The 15,797-nt window shown below is 43.1% G+C and overlaps 1 protein-coding gene across 3 annotated transcripts in view; it reads right to left on the bottom strand.

Moving 5' to 3' along the window:
- Positions 1–349: 349 nt before the first annotated feature.
- The window catches only part of prr12b (proline rich 12b), a 38,398-nt gene continuing 22,950 nt past the window's right edge, over positions 350–15,797 (bottom strand). For 2 of the 3 annotated variants that reach the window (XM_036213037.1, XM_036213038.1), the window contains exons 8-16: positions 15,005–15,585; positions 14,812–14,928; positions 12,323–12,456; positions 11,489–12,249; positions 9,110–9,277; positions 8,764–8,861; positions 8,534–8,665; positions 4,402–4,497; positions 350–1,183 (exon numbers count right to left, since the gene is read on the bottom strand). In XM_036213037.1, the coding sequence (XP_036068930.1) occupies positions 1,049–1,183; positions 4,402–4,497; positions 8,534–8,665; positions 8,764–8,861; positions 9,110–9,277; positions 11,489–12,249; positions 12,323–12,456; positions 14,812–14,928; positions 15,005–15,585 (2,222 nt within the window). In that variant the 3' untranslated portion in view covers positions 350–1,048. The remainder of the gene's footprint in view (positions 1,184–4,401; positions 4,498–8,533; positions 8,666–8,763; positions 8,862–9,109; positions 9,278–11,488; positions 12,250–12,322; positions 12,457–14,811; positions 14,929–15,004; positions 15,586–15,797) is intronic. The other variant, XM_024271434.2, reaches the window with a different exon arrangement.

The raw sequence follows: 15,797 nt of genomic DNA, 5'->3' as shown, positions 1-15,797 counted from the left end.
TAGGAACAGATGAGGGTTTAGTGCATGTGCAGCAGAGCTGTTGATGGAAAGAAGATCATTCATTCAAACAGAGTCTGTCCAAGACAGTTTGACTGATTTAAAAGGAGAAATATGATTTCTTATTATATTTGCTCTCTGTCAGAAGAAAAATGAAACACAGACACGTTATAAAACAGGATTTTCATTTAAGGGGGACTTTAAATTCATTAATGTCAGGATAGGGCGCCCAGACATACTACCCTCTGATTGTCAAGCTCCCTCATATTCCAGTGAGACTGCGCTTACTGATCATGTAAACTGTTTTGTGCTGTTCAGGAGGACAGAAGAGAAACCTGGGAGTCACAGACACTTCATTTTGCTGCTTATTGATCCTTATTTTCATTTGAAGAGTTTTATTTCTTATGTCAAATACAGGAATTTCATTTACAGAAAAGCAAATGTGATCTAGAGAATGACGTCGCTGTACAGTATGTACACATGAAACCAAGAAAATCGCTTTGCAAAAAAATTCTCTGAGAGGTCAAACAGGAGCGAATGTCAACCAACAACAAACAGAGAAAATGACTGACACTGAACACGGACACGAACAGCATGATTCTTTAAGAAACTCCTCTGTTCCGTTTTTCACCGTTCTCACCTTCAGCATTTAACCCTCTCATGTCTTTCTTTTGTTATGCATTGACCGTTTTTTTGGCTGCTTCATCAATCACATAGTCTTCGTCTGCCACTCTTCTAACAGAAGACGGGCCATTTTATGTACACCCCTCTAAAACAAACAAACAAACAAAAAAACAAGCCCACTTCAGGGTGGGGGTTTAAAAACAACCTTGTATAAATCATACAAACCATAGGCATCAATACATCTTTATAGACAGATCACTTCTGGGATCAGCTTTGCTAACATCTTAGCAAAAATCTTTTTTGTATTCTGTAATAAAACAAAGACTTGTTTGGAGGTAAATCCATCACATTCACAGACATCCTCGTCTGCGTCACGACCGCCGTTTCTTCACCCTCTAAGTGCTGCGGGTGTGGAAGCTGCTGTCCTTCAGGCTTTGCAGCTGAGGCTGAGCAGCTCCACGAAGGAGTTGAAGAGGCTCTCCAGCCAGCTCTGGTTGGCCATGCACTGCTGCACCACCTCCTCCTGGCCCGGGTCCTCAGCGGCCTGCTCGATGCTGTCCGTCTGCTCAGGAAGCAGCAGAAGGTCCATCGAGGTTTAAAAGAAAAGGAAACCGTCATGAACTTTATCTGTCATCTGGGATCACAATCGAATGTATGCTCTCATTTTTTAAAGGGTAACCAAACAGGGAAGTTGGAGGCTGACTCCGCCCACAGCCGAAATGTGACAATCCAGTCAGAGGGGTGGGGAACAGGACTGTTATCATTACTGGAGCTGCAGATCATGATGTGAAACTTCTGAAATGGCGTAAATGGTTTGACCAATCACAAAGTTCCACTGTAATATCTTGTTTCGACCTGTAGGGGGCAGCACACCGGCGGTTGTGGATTATATTTTCAAGAATTAAACCATTTTATTTTAATTTGTCAGAAATTTGTCGTTGACCAACAGACAGCACTTTTAAAGCTCCATTTACAGAGTTCAACAGACAGAAAAAGTTGATTCATGGTTTGGTTTCCCTTTAAACACAGCTTTCATCTGCTTTATCCAAACACTTGGGAACATTTTACATATATTCGTTGGAACGATGGAAGAGAGAAAGAATGTCCAGTTTACAATTTTAGCAAACTCGCATTTTCCATGATTTTCATGTTTGTGTATTTAGTCTAATTTGAAATGTTTTGTTTTATATTTTAGATCTTTTTACAAAGAATTTGGTTCAGGTTTTAACAACAATCTTAGAGGATTTGTGTGAGTAAAAGTATAACACAAAACAAAAATAATTAAACATTTTGCATTTGCAGCAAACCATTAGAAACTGAACTAGGAACACGGACTATCAGTTTATAGGACAAAAGAATCTATTCTTGATAGGGGTGTAATGATTAATTTATCATTGGATGAATTCATTTTTTTTTCTTATGATCCAACCAGATCAATTTGTCTGTAGCAAATTCAAATTGAATCGTCCAATACCATTAAAAATGTTTCAAAGTGAGATAAATTATAATTAATCTTCAAAAATACCATTTTGATTAAACCAGGTAGGTTTATTTTACTATAGCATAAAAACAACCATCACAGCAAACAACATGTGATGCAGCAGAAACTGATCAACCGTCATTCCAGTCTAATGTGTGGAAATATTGATCAAAGTCATGAACAGTGTGCTAGAATGTTCTAATAATGATTATTCTGATGTGGAAAAACAACTTTATTAAACTAAAATGTGAATGGATTTGACATTCATTCTTGTTTACTAGTTTGTTTGTTTTGTTCACATATTTAAGTTATTATCTTGAAGAAATACAAGAATCTGGAAAACTTCACCTGAACTGTTCAGTACCAGGTATTTCTCTCTGAGTCTCACTGGTGGAAGTTTGGATAAAGATGTTCTGGATTCATTTGATGTCAGTAAATCAGATCGTTCAAAATGATCAAATATGGACTATGAACTGGATCATTAATAACAAATTATGATATAAATTGAATCGTTGTTTAAATGAATCGTTACACCCCTAATACTCACATGATCTCTGTAAAACTCCATGCCTTTATTCTGTTAGAAATTCTCTTCATTATTACATTTTTCCTAGATCTGTGTTCATTACAGATAAAAAAGCTTTTACACATTTTATAGACTGACAGTCACAACTTCATGTAGAAGCTGTTAGCATAGAGCTAATCTCTTAGCCCTGACATGCTAATATTATATCATGCTGACGGCTGTCTAATTCACCAAAGCTGAAGCTTAAGAATCTCAGAGCTTTTTTTAGATTTTAAAGCTGTCAACCTTATCACCTTTTCAATGGGAGGATTTATATGGAATATTTACCAAAAATATGGAATTATTTAGCATTTAATTCCTGTTTTGACACACAGTGTCAGCTTTTAATCACTTTAAAAGTCCCACTCCATTACATTTACATTTTTTAATAAAAGTCACACTGTTTTCAAAGTGTTCCCAGAGGTCGTTTCATTATGATGATACTGTTTTAGTCAAAATAAAAAAAAACTGTGTTGTTTTCTAGGACATAGATTCTGCAGAGCAGCAGGAGCTCATCAGAAATTCACCTCTGAGTTGTGGGCAGTGAAAAAGAGCCGCCCCATTTCCCATCACTCCTTTGTTTATATCCTCTCCCACTAACTTACAGCCTCTCACATCCCCAACCAAACACTAGCAGTGCAGCAAAATAGTGTTAATCTTTTAACTTTTTATGTCTTCATTTAGTTCTTGTTTGGAATAAAAAAATGTGGTGCAACACATTATAAGCACTTGCAGCAGACAATGCAGTGTAACAGAAAAACAAGCTCTGAGGAAACAGGATTTAACTTTAGTTCCAGCACCTTTAGTGCTGTCACAAACGATTATTTTAACAGTCGACTAATCACCGATTATTTTTTCTGATTAGTCGACTCATCGACGGGTCATTCACAAACTGGGTGTAAAGCACACATCTGAACCATCATTAGCTTTAAACTAACTAAAAACTAGATATATAGCATTACCTGTGATAATACTAGTGTGAATGCTGTAAGATGAAGATACTGAAAGTGATAGTTGAATTCGCTGAAGCTGAAAGCTGAAAACGCTAAAGCTGATAGATAGCTAAAATATTAGTTAATTGGGAAATAGTTAAATGTCTAAAAAGCTGAAAAAACCCTAAGTTATTCAAAACAGCAAGCATGTAGCTGAAATATTGGTTAAACTCCAAATTAGCCCCAAAATAGTCCAAAAAGCTAGCAGATTGCATTTTAACTTTTAACTTTACTACACTCTGACTGTCACTGACTATTTCATTAGTCGATTCGTTGTTGATTAGTCAACTAATCATAGCAGCCCTAACCAGCTTATTTCCAGGTTTTTCATTGTTTGTTTGTGTTTTACAGCTTTTACCTTAAACATCAATTCATTGTTCTAATTAAAACAACATTTTGTACCAACAAACATATTGTGATATTATTGGTAAGTCAGTTGATAATTATTAGAGACTTCCTTGTGATACAGAGAAATCTTCCAGAGCTGTGACCTCGATGAAAACAGGAGCAGGGATGGGTGGACGAACGAAGAAAAGACGGTGCCATGGCCGGCCTAAAGGTGGAGCAACTACGGGCCACAGCTTAACTCCAAACGGCCCAGCTTAACATTTAGTAAATTAAATCAACTCCTGAGTTTTCTCTTTATTAACACTCCAGTAGTTAACACTTATAAAGACTTTTCTGTTTTAAACAAACGGAAAATAACATTATTTCTGCTTCACTATTCAGTGGTGGAGTCTTACCTCTTTCTTACAATGCAGGAAAGTGTGATACTTGTAGTGATGAAGAGAATGGTAGAGGCTGTAAATGCGACACGTCTCTATTGAAAGCTTCATGTCCTGTAAAACAGAGAAAGGGAGTTCCATCATTTCTACAGAAATGGTCAGGATAGGTTTGACTGCTGTGGCACGTCTGCAGGGGCTGCACGGTGGCGCAGTGGTTAGCGCTCTTGCCTCACAGCGAGAAGGCCCCGGTTCGAATCCCGGCTGGGACCTTTCTGTGTGGAGTTTGCATGTTCTCCCCGTGCATGCGTGGGTTTTCACCGGGGACTCCGGCTTCCTCCCACCGTCCAAAAACATGCTTCATAGGTTCATTGGTGACTCTAAATTGCCCCTAGGTGTGGATGGATGTGTGATTGAGGCCCTGCGACAGACTGGCGACCTGTCCAGGGTGAACCCCGCCTTCGCCCAACAGTAGCCGGGATAGGCTCCAGCACCCCCGCGACCCCGAAAGGGAAGAAGCGGTCAAGAAGATGGATGGCACGTTTGCAGACACTTCACTGTGTCTGCATCTGCTGTGTCTGCGTCTTCTTTGCTATGTCTGCGTCTGCTTTGCTGTGTCTCTTCTGCCGTGTCTGCGTCTGCTGTGTCTGCGTCTTCTCTGCTATGTCTGCGTCTGCTTTGCTGTGTCTCTTCTGCCGTGTCTGCGTCTGCTGTGTCTGCGTCTTCTCTGCTGTGTCTGCATCTGCTGTGTCTGCGTCTGCTCTACTGTGTCTGCATCTGCTGTGTCTGCGTCTGTGGTGTCTGCCTCTGCTGTGCTGTGGCTGCATCTTCTCTGCTATGTCTGCGCTGCTGTGTCTGCATCTGCTGTGTCTTTGTCTGCTGTGTCTGCATCTGCCCTGCTGGTTCTGCTCTGCTATGTCTGTGTCTGCGTCATCTCTGCTGTGTCTGCTCTACTGTGTCTACATCTGCTGTGTCTCCTCTGCTGTGTCTGCGTCTGCTGTGTCTGCGTCTGCTCTACTGTGTCTGCATCTGCTGTGTCTGCGTCTGCTCTGCTGTGTCTGCATTTGCTGTGTCTGCAATGTCTGCGTATGCTTTGCTGTGTCTCCTCTGCTATGTCTGCGTCTGCTCTGCTGTGTCTGGATTTACTGTGTCTGGATCTGCTGTGTCTGCACTGCTCTGTCTGCATCTGCTCTACTGTGTCTGCGTCTGCTGTGTCTGCGCTGCTCTGTCTGCATCTGCTCTACTGTGTCTGGATCTGCTGTGTCTGCGCTGCTCTGTCTGCATCTGCTCTACTGTGTCTGCGTCTGCTGTGTCTGCGCTGCTCTGTCTGCATCTGCTCTACTGTGTCTGCTCTGCTGTGTCTGCATATGTTCTGCCATTGCACAGAAGGTTTGGATGTTCTGTAATGCACACTACATGCTGCTTAGCAGCATCTCTAGTGTTTTCAGAGTCAGCCCCTCTTTCTTTGCAGTACAGTTTATCTTTGACAGTGAAAAACAAAGAAGAAGAGTATCTTTGTCTCAAGAGCATTATTGTCTCAATGAAAATAAGAAAAATGTCACAAAGTTCAGGAAGCCCGAGCAGGCAGTTCCCCCCCGCAGCAGCTGTCTGTCTGCCGGCGTATCTAGTGAGCGAGCTCCTCTGGACTAAAGGAGGGTGGGGGACTGCAGCCAGAGATCCGCCGCGGAGCCGCTTTTCTCCTGTACGAGAATTATCATGGTAACAGTTGAAAAGTTACAGTACATTAAAGATTTTGTCTTTAAGCGTCACCGCTGACGCCTCAGGTGTTAATGGGTTAATTTTTAGAGATTAAAAATAATCTTCCCTGGTGTAAAAGTAAAAGTTTAAGGCCTATGATCATAAAAAAAAAAAAATTGCATAAAGACACTTTTTAGTTGTAGTTAGGGCCAGGAATCAATAAAAAAAAAAAAAACCTAATTAATAGGAAACCTTGGATAAAATTAATTTCAGTTAATCACGATTATTTTTTTTGTTGTTACACTATTTGTTGACCACTTAATGTTATTATTGTCAGCGATTTCTGTTACTTCTCGTCAGATATGATAAAGCCCAAGGTCACTCTTCAGTGCTCCGCCTTCTGTCTGCCTGACGTGTGAAGCACATCCCTGAGTATGAACTGACATTTGTAGTCGTCTCTTCCTGATGAAATACCTGTGGAGACAGGTAAATGCAGCGGCTGCGTCTCCTCTCAGCAGCAGATCCTTGTTTTCAGAGTCGCTGACATGCAGGCTCGGCCCTGGGCCGCATGGGGCTCTAGGCGAAAAATGAATTTGGCACTCCCTGCAGGGTCTTAGATTTGGTCGTTCCAGCTGGGGCTCGAACAGGGAAACTCTTCATCAAAAGCAAATGTGCTAACTGGCAGTATATGGAGCTACCTGGGCCATGAATATTTGAAAACCTAAATAAAACATTGAAAAACAATATTGGTGTTTGGCCAAAAAAAAAGTAAAATGTCCAAAACTTTTTGCTATTCTAAATAAACTTCATTATTTTCAGCTTCAAATGTTCTCTTTTTAGGTTTAAAAACTCAAATTTTTCATTTCCAAACTTTTTTTCCTGTTTCATATCTTTTTTTCACTTTAAACTCTTTTTTTCGTTTGTGAATCTGAAAATTTCAGTTTCAAAACTTTTGGCCCTGTTGGGGTGCGTTGGGGCACAAAAAGCAGAGTTTTATCACTTACAAACCGCGCGTCCAAAACTCTGATAAAGGTTAAAATAAACTCTAGATCTCTACTCTCCAAGTGTAAGACATGGCCAGCTTCTGGCATCTCCAGGAAAAGGTTTCCACATCCTTCCTGACCTCCCGACCTTCACAGAGAGAAGGACTGCCACGATTAGTCAACGAATCGACTCTTAAAATCGTTGACGACTAATTTAATAGTTGAGAGTGTAGGGAAGTTGACAGTTATAATATCATTCTGCTAGCTTTTTGGGCTATTTTTTTTTGCATTTATTAAGGTTTTTTAAGGCAAATTTGGAGTTTAGATAATATTTCAGCTACATGCTAACTATTCTGGCAATTTTTTTTTAAAGTTTTTCCAGTTAAATTCGTCTTGTAGCAAAATGCAGGAGGGGTGAATTTCCAAGCAATTTTATAAGTAAAACAGACAAACCTCTGCTTTGAGTTTGTGTTTCCTCCTCTTCCTTTTTTCATCCTTAAAGTTTTAAAGAAGCAATGACAGAAGCAAAACTGCACACCGCTGTCCTCCCCCCAATCCAGCTTACGCCTGGTTCTGGACGCAGAAGCGCCGTAAAGTGGCGTGGAACGGAGGCCGCTTCCATTCGACACCTTTGTTAACCTATGGTGTGGTTCACACCAGACGCGGAGCGCCGCAGTCCTCTGTGGAAGGCTCGCGCCGTGCAGCGGATCGTTTCGGCGTCTGGTCTATTTTATTTCCGAACCGCGAGTGATCCACAGCAATTCTGGCAGGAAGTTACATCAAGATACATGAGAAAATCTGGTTTATTTCTCAAACATAAGAGAAACATAAATGCGTTGTGTTTTTGTATCCAAACAGACTGTAGAGATGAAAATAAACACACAATTAAAACACACACAGATCAACGTAGTGGGCCGACTCTGGAGCGGGTCGTGAGGCTGAGTTTTGGGTGTAATATAACAACAAGAGAGAGGCAGAGAGCAGTTCTTCTGAGCAGAAACATGGGGTTGTATTTTTAGGTTTTTAATTTATCTATGATGGTAAAAACAAACAAAAGCTCTAGCAGAAACGCCTGTCATACATCGCGGAAAAACACACATCTGGTGCGAATTGCAGCAGAGAGCGGACACCACATGCACTCCGTGGTGCTTTGCTGCGTTTCTGCGTCCAGTGTGAACCAGGCGTTAGCAGCAGCAATAGGAAGGGAGGGGCGCTGCACCGGAGAGTTATTGAATACATCGAACCTTTGAGTTATTTTATCTGTTTCTAAATTATTACTTTTTTCACATGAAATGAGTGGTGCATCAAACTGTTTAACAAAAAACAAAACAAACAAAAAAATAATAATATATAATTACTGTGATTTGGCGCCCCCTCCAACAGATGGCGCCCTAGACGGCCACCTATAGGTCGCTTATACCCAGGGCCGGCCCTGCTAACATGTTTTGTCTCTGTCAGAGATGCTGGCTCACCTGCTGCTTGGAAATACTCTTCTTGACCCGATTTAAAGTCTTGCGGTTGTAGCCCTCCCCGCCCAGGTGAACCCTGACGGCTCCGGACTCCAGAGGGTCTGCCGTCATTTTGGGAAACAGGTGTAAGGCCTCCTGGACCGGAGAAAGCAGAGAGCAGTCACCAACAGGACTACAATGATGTTCTGTAGCAGACGTAACCGCTGCTTCCTGCAGGGGGGGGCTGAGCTGACCTGGTGCTGAGCGCTCATGTTGACTCTTCCCAGCAGCCTCTTCTTCTGTTCGCTCAGCAGGCTGTCAATTTTCCGCATCGGTGGGAGGTATAACTCATCTGCAGGAAGAGGGAACATTCTCACTTCCTGAACTTCCACTTTAACAAAGGCTGTTCGTACAGCAGGTCGTCACCTTTCTACCTTCAGCAGGAAGTTGTTTCAAATTCAAACCCCTTGTTGTAATAAACCGTATTTCTTTTAAAATTCTAAGTAAGATTCCACTTTAATAAAGCTATTATTTCTGCAAGTGTAAGAAATCTCCGGGAAAAGGTTTCCATATCCTTCCTGACCTCCCGCTCCTGCTCACCATCAGTGTCCTCCAGAGCCTGGATCATGTCGGGGTCCAGGGCCGTGCTGACCAGCATCTCCACATAGCTCCTGAACATCTCCCTCATAGCGCGGCTGTTCACCAAGGCGCGCAGAGGCCCTGAAACACGCGACAACTTCAGATCAACGGAGGAGGAGCAACAGCTGTCTGCAGGGAGGAACACACATCAATACACACACACAGGAACACACACACACTCAGTCACAAGCCACTGCAGGTTGGTTTATGGGCCTGCAGCTCTGTTTTAGTTTAATACTAGTGCTGCCACGATTAGTCGACTAATCGACGACTAATCAACTATTAAAATAGACGACGACTAATTTAATAGTCGATTAGTTGTTACTTCATATTATATGGAGTCAGAGTGTAGTAAAGTTGAAAGTTACAATGTCATTCTGCTAGATTTTTGGACTATTTGGTATTTATTAAGGTTTTTTGGCTGTTTTGGGGTTTAGCTAATATTTCAGCTATATGCTAGCTATTTTGGCTGATTTAGGCTTTTTTTCAGTTTTTTAGGCTAACTTTGGCATTTTGCTAATCTTTTAGCTGGCTATCAATTTCAGCATTTTCAGCAATCAGTTTCAGCCTTTTCAGCGGCCAAATTCAGCTTCCAGCATTCACACTAGCATTAATCACAGGTAATGCTATATATCTAGTTTTTAGTTAGTTTAAAGCTAAAGATGGTTGAGATGTGTGCTTTACATCAAGTTTGTACATGACATGATTAGTCGATTAATCAGAAAAAATAATCGGTGATAGGTCAACTATTGAAATGGCCGTTTGTGGCAGCACTAATTAATACACCTGTTAAAATAAAGGCCCGGGGCTCGGATCCGGCCCTCCAGATCCTTTTATTTTATTGTTATTAATGGCCTGATGTTATCTTGCGTTTGTTTCTGACTTGTATAATTTTGACAAAATATATTTTTATGGAGAGTAAAATATTGAAAGTTATTTAACCCGTTAACACCTGAGGCATCGCCAGTGATCCCTAAACAAAAAATCTTTATGTACTGTAACTTTTCCACCGTGAACATGATCAACGTAATTCCAGTAAATTCTTAAGGAGTGAGGTGTCACGAGCTGGTTTTTCCATCAGAATCTGGAATTGATTGTGTTGATCGTGTTAAGACTTTTAAAAATTGCATTGAATCAAAGAATTAAAAGCGGCTGAGTGGCTGAGTGGGCTAGGTGAAGGGCTGACACTCAGGAGCCCCGGGTTCGATTCCCAGGGTTGTCCACTGACCCCCACCCAGATTGGGTCCTTAGTCAAGACCCTTGATGCTGCTGCCTAACTGGGTCCCTGTGCCCCTCAAGTTCAGGGTTGTGTCAGGAAGGGCGTAAAAACTCTGACAAATCACTGATGTGTTGATTTATTCTGGGATAATATTCCTACTTGTTTTTATTCATAGTAATGTTAAAAAGTTATGCTTTTAAAGTTTTAAAATTGTATTTTTAATGTTTTCAATAAATGATTATCTTGTTTGGGCTGCGACCTAAAGAGTAACCAAACATGACAGTTGGAGGCTGACTCCACTGTCAGCCCAAATTTGAAAAATGCAAAAAAAAATCGTAAAGTTCAGGAGGCCCAAGCAGGCTGCCTCCCCATCCAACAGCCGCTCTCTGTCTGCCACCTTTCCAAGGGCCGGTTTAGCTAGCAAGCAAGATCTGTTGTTTTTGGCGTAGCAGAACAACCTCTGGCACTCTCTGCGTCAACATCGCGGAGAAATCTCCGCCGCTCATGGCGTTGCGGGGGCGAACCTCTGCTGCTTTCTGCGTCAACAACACGGAGAAAGCCCCGCCGCTCTCTCCATCGCAGGGAGAGCTCAAACAAACGGTCACATGGGGAACTTCAACTCTGGAGTGTGTTGTGTTCAAAGATGGGCGGGGCTTTTATACTGGAGCTCAGAGCATGATGACGGGAAACTTCTTGGACTTACACCAGTTGACCAATCACAAAATTCAACTGTAATACCTTGTGATAACCTGTAGGGGGCAGCACACAGACAATTTTAGACTATAATTTCAGGAATTAAACAAGTTTATTTTAAATTGTAAAAAATTTAGCAAGAACCAACAGACAGCACTTTTAAAACCCCTTTATGTTGATTGAGTGATTGAGTTTGATACCCCTGATTTAATACTTGTCAGTATACTTAGTAAAGTAACCACAGGAAGGTGATCCAGTGAGTTACAGGTCTGAAGGTTCTAGAAGTTTTGTCAGGTCATACAGAGAAGAGGGACGTGTTCCTGGTTTTGTCACATTTTTGTCCATGTTTGGATTTTCATGAGGCCCTTGTGTTCTAAACTACATCTACATCTAAACAACAAACCCTACACCCAGACGCACACACTTACCCTCATCATCGCTGGGTATTGAGGAGTCTGAGTCTGAGGAGGAGGACGGCACCTCCTTCAGCCATTTCTTCCTCTTCTTTGGAGGGGGCTCAGCCTTGTCTCTGGGTATCCTGCTTCTGGATTGACACTCCACTCTTTTTTCTTCCCTCTTCTCTTCTTTTGGCCACGTCAGGTCCACAGCTCCATCCCTTCGTTCTCTGTTTTCTCTCTCCATGTCTCTCCTCTGCTCACTCTTTTTCTCCTCCTCCTCCATCGGCTCTCTGTCCTTCTGCTTCTCCTTTTCTCCTTGACCTCTTCTCTCCTTTTCTTGTTGTTCCCTTTCCTTCTGTTCTCTTTGTTGTTTCTCTCTTTCTGTCTGCTCTGTCTCCCTCTGTTCCACCTCCTTTTCTTTTCTTTCTCTTTCCTGTTCTCTTTCTCTCTGTTCCCCGTTTCTGCTTTCATTCACTTCCCTTTCTCTTTGTCCTTTATCCTCCTCCCGTCTGTCCACCTCTCTGTGTTCTTGTTCTCTCTGCTCCTTCTCCTTCTTCTCGGCTTCCTCTGCCTCCTTTTCCCTCTCTCTTTGTTTCCTTTCCTCTTTTTCTTTTGTCATCTTTTCTAGTTGTTCTCTCTCTTTCCTCTCTTTCTCCCTTTGCTCCATCTTCTCCCTGTGCTCTTTCTGTAGTTTTTCTCTGTCTCTCTGCTCCTTCACCTCCTTCTGCCTCTCCATGCGTTGCTGGCTTTGGGCGTGGATGCTGGGCAGCTGTTTGGCGAGTGTCTGGCGCCTGTCGGTCATCAGAGAGAATGAGTCCAGCGTCGGAGGGAGAGAGACATGATGAGGGGGTGGGGGCCACGTACCTGAGCGTCAGGCCGGCCCGATGCCACGGCTTCCGGGAACAAACCCGGACGTAATCCTTCTTGTTCACGTTCTCCAAGAACTTCACGTAGAGACGCTGGTAACGCATTTTAGCATCTCCAAAGTAACCCAGGTACTGCGGACAAACACACGGTACTGCTTCAGTGAGAGTTATTGGTTTAAAGTCAACAGGAAAACTGAGTTGTTTCTTTGTTTGTTTGTTTAATGAGTATGTAAACATGTTATGGAGTTATTTCAAACAAATTGATGCATTTTCACTGTTTTGATGACTAACTTACAGCAAAATTCTTCTGGTGCCAGAGGACACACTATCGTTCAAAACCTTGGGGTTACTTAGAAATGTTCCTATTTTGAAAGAAAATCACTCGTTTTTTTCAATGAAGATAACTTTAAATTAATCAGAAATACACTTTATCCATTATTAATGGGGTAAATGATTAAAAAACAACTATTTTAGTTGCAATGACTGTTTTTTGGTGCATTCTCTACATAGGTGACCAGAGCCCCTTTTCCATCAACTACCACTGTGGTGTTCTGATGGTACAATGTGTTTTCTCATTGTGTCAGGAGGCTAACAGATGAGCTGTGCAAACATGGTACCACAGCTGAAAACAGTTTGGCTGCTTAGAGAAGCTGTAAAACTGACCTTCCTTTGAGAATCTGAAGCATCACATTTTGGAGTCAATTAAAAGTGGCTAGAAACCGGGAACTTTCATGTCAAACTGGACAATCGATATTTCATGAGAGAAACTACAAAAAAATGAAGATTTTCTTCAATTGTGTGTACTGCTCTTTGTAGAGAACAGCACAAACAGGCTCTAAGTAGAGCAGAAAAGCAAGTGGGAGGCTCAGCTGAACAACTGAGCAAGAAGTAAATTATATTAGAGTCTCCAGTTTGAGAATTAGACGCCTCGCAACTCCTCAACTGGCAGCTTCATTAAATAAAACCCCCAAAACACCAGTCTCAACATCTTCAGTGAAGAGGTGACTCCAGGATGCCAACCTTCAGGGCAGAGCAGCAAAGACAAAGCCACATCTGAGACCAGCTAACAAACGAAAACGATTAATATGAGCAAGATAAGACAGATATTGGACAGAGAAAGGTTGGATAAAAGAGTTGTGGATGAACAAATCGAAGTTTGGATCACGCAGAAGAACATCGTGAGATACTGAACTGAAAAGATGTTGGAACAGAGTCTGAAGCAAGGTGGGGGTAACATGATGGTCTGGGATTGGGAACTGAGAAGATAGGAGATCTGTTCAGGATTGAAGGGTATTTAGATAAGGAGGGCTATCACTCTATTTAACAACACCATGCCCTGTGGACAGCACTTGATTGGAGGCAGTTTCATTGTGCAAAATGACGAAGACCCAAAGCACGCCTCCACACTGTGGAAGAACTAGAGAAGAAGCAGCAGCCGCTATTCTATCTGTAATGGAGTGGACATTGAGAGCAGCTAGAGCGTATGGTACGACACAACTTGTGGGAGGGGCTTCTAGGAGAATGGGGTCAAATTTCTCCAGATGACCTCAACAAGCTAACAGCTAGAATGCCAAAGGTCTGCAATACTGGAATTACTGTAAATAGAGGTTTATTTGATAAAAACAACGTTTGGAGGAAAAAATGATTACTTCAAATAAACACCATCATTTCTAGCATGACCATATTTTCTATTTATTTGGTGAATAAGTGTGACTTTTCATGGAAAACACAAAATTGTCTGTGAACTCCAAACTTTTGAAAGGTAGTGTTCACAATGAAAATGAAGCTTAAAATTGTGTTTCTAAGTATGTTTTCATTTAAATTGTTGTCAGTCAGGAGCAGATGACAAAATCCTGTTTGTAAAAGCCTGTAGCGTTGACGGAGATGCTACAGGTGACATTCCTCAAGCTCCTTGCTTTGCTCCGCTCTGACGCATCTACTTGCAGACAACTAGATCCATGTACGTCTTTGCTTTCCTCGTCTGCGCTCCAATAATGCTTTCTGCACTGCTAAAGTTAGCTTGGTGTTGTGAGCGGCAAGCTAGCGGGCGAGAATGCGTGGTCGAGCTAAACGTAGCTTCAGGCTAAAGAGCAGCTTGAATCCAAGTCTCAAGTCCCATCTCTGAGTTCTGTGAGCTTCTTAAGTTTTTTCTTTCTTTAAAGTTTTGAGAGGGTTGTTGGGGACGTAGAGTCACAGGGTCAGTATCTGTTTTTTTCTCACTTCCTCCTGCAGCTATGTCATTGTTTAACTGGAAGATCACAAGTGTTTGTTTGCTTTGGCACCTGCATCCCTCCTCCCACCCGCGACCGGTGTTTGCTTCACGGTTGTGTTCAGGTGACAGGCTTGTGATCACTCATGTTCAAAAAATATTGCAATGATGTGCAGAAATGCTGCAGAATTCCCCTGAGTCCAACAGTGAACAAAGGATATTTCAGCGGTTTGTTCGGGTGGGGGCGTGTCTGGGGAGGGCGTAGAGCTCACACTCACGTTGCTGGTTGCACAGAACTGCCTTTGACCGTCTTTGATCTCAGGGCTGAACTTCTGCAGTAGAGCCTTCTGCACCCTCCAGATGGGTGGGGGCTCCCGGCCGGTCTGCAGAGCCATCTACAGACGTGAGAGGGCTGGTGTGAGTCATGCAGGTGCGTCTATTTTGCCGCCAAGGGGCGGGGTCATGACCCACCTTCAGAGTTCCGATGTCCTCCGTCCGAACCACGAACTCGTCCCGCTCCCGGAAGATGCCCTCCCCCCCGCTCTCGCTGTCCTCCTCCTCGCTCTCCCCAGCGATGGCAGCGTCGGCCTGCTTCTTTGCCAGGTGGAGGGAGGTGAGGCGCTGGGAGGCCGGGGCCTCCTCTGGTGTTGGGGGGGACGGGGGCTGAGAGGATGATGAAGAGGAGGAGGGTGAGGAGGGGGATGGCTGCCCTGCTTCGGGGTCCTGATCCTGGTCGGAGGACGAAGGCGGAGGCGTGGTGGATGGAGGGGGGATCGGCAGGCTCAGTGGGAGGTTGGAGAGCGGCGATGAGAGGGTGGCTGGGGGGGAGGTGGAAGGGGGTGGGGAGGCTCCTGCGTTTGGGACTGGATGGTACAAAGATGGTTGAGAGGAGGAGGAGAACACAGGAGTTACCTCCTCCTCCTGCTTGGTGGGAGGAGAGGAGGTCACAGAGAAACTCAGGGGGGAGAGGGGCAGAGGTGAGGACCGTTTACAGCATGAGGGGGAGGCAGGAGGAGGCGAGCATGGAGGAGCAGCAGGAGCAGACGGGGAGTCTGAAAAGAAGCAGAAGATGAAAAATGGTTTGATTACTCGGGAGAAGATTGAGCTCAACTATATGAGGAAATAACAAATCATAAGAGGAATAATATTTAACAAAAAATAATAAAAAAAAGTTTAAAATTAAACAGTTTAGATCCGGAGTGTCAAACTCAATCGCACAGGGGGGCAAAAACTAAAACACATCTCAGGTCGCAGGTCAAACAGG

The sequence above is a fragment of the Oryzias melastigma genome, linkage group LG8, assembly GCF_002922805.2.
Source record: "Oryzias melastigma strain HK-1 linkage group LG8, ASM292280v2, whole genome shotgun sequence".
Taxonomy (NCBI): domain Eukaryota; kingdom Metazoa; phylum Chordata; class Actinopteri; order Beloniformes; family Adrianichthyidae; genus Oryzias; species Oryzias melastigma.
This window is presented reverse-complemented; position numbering and strand designations above follow the sequence as displayed.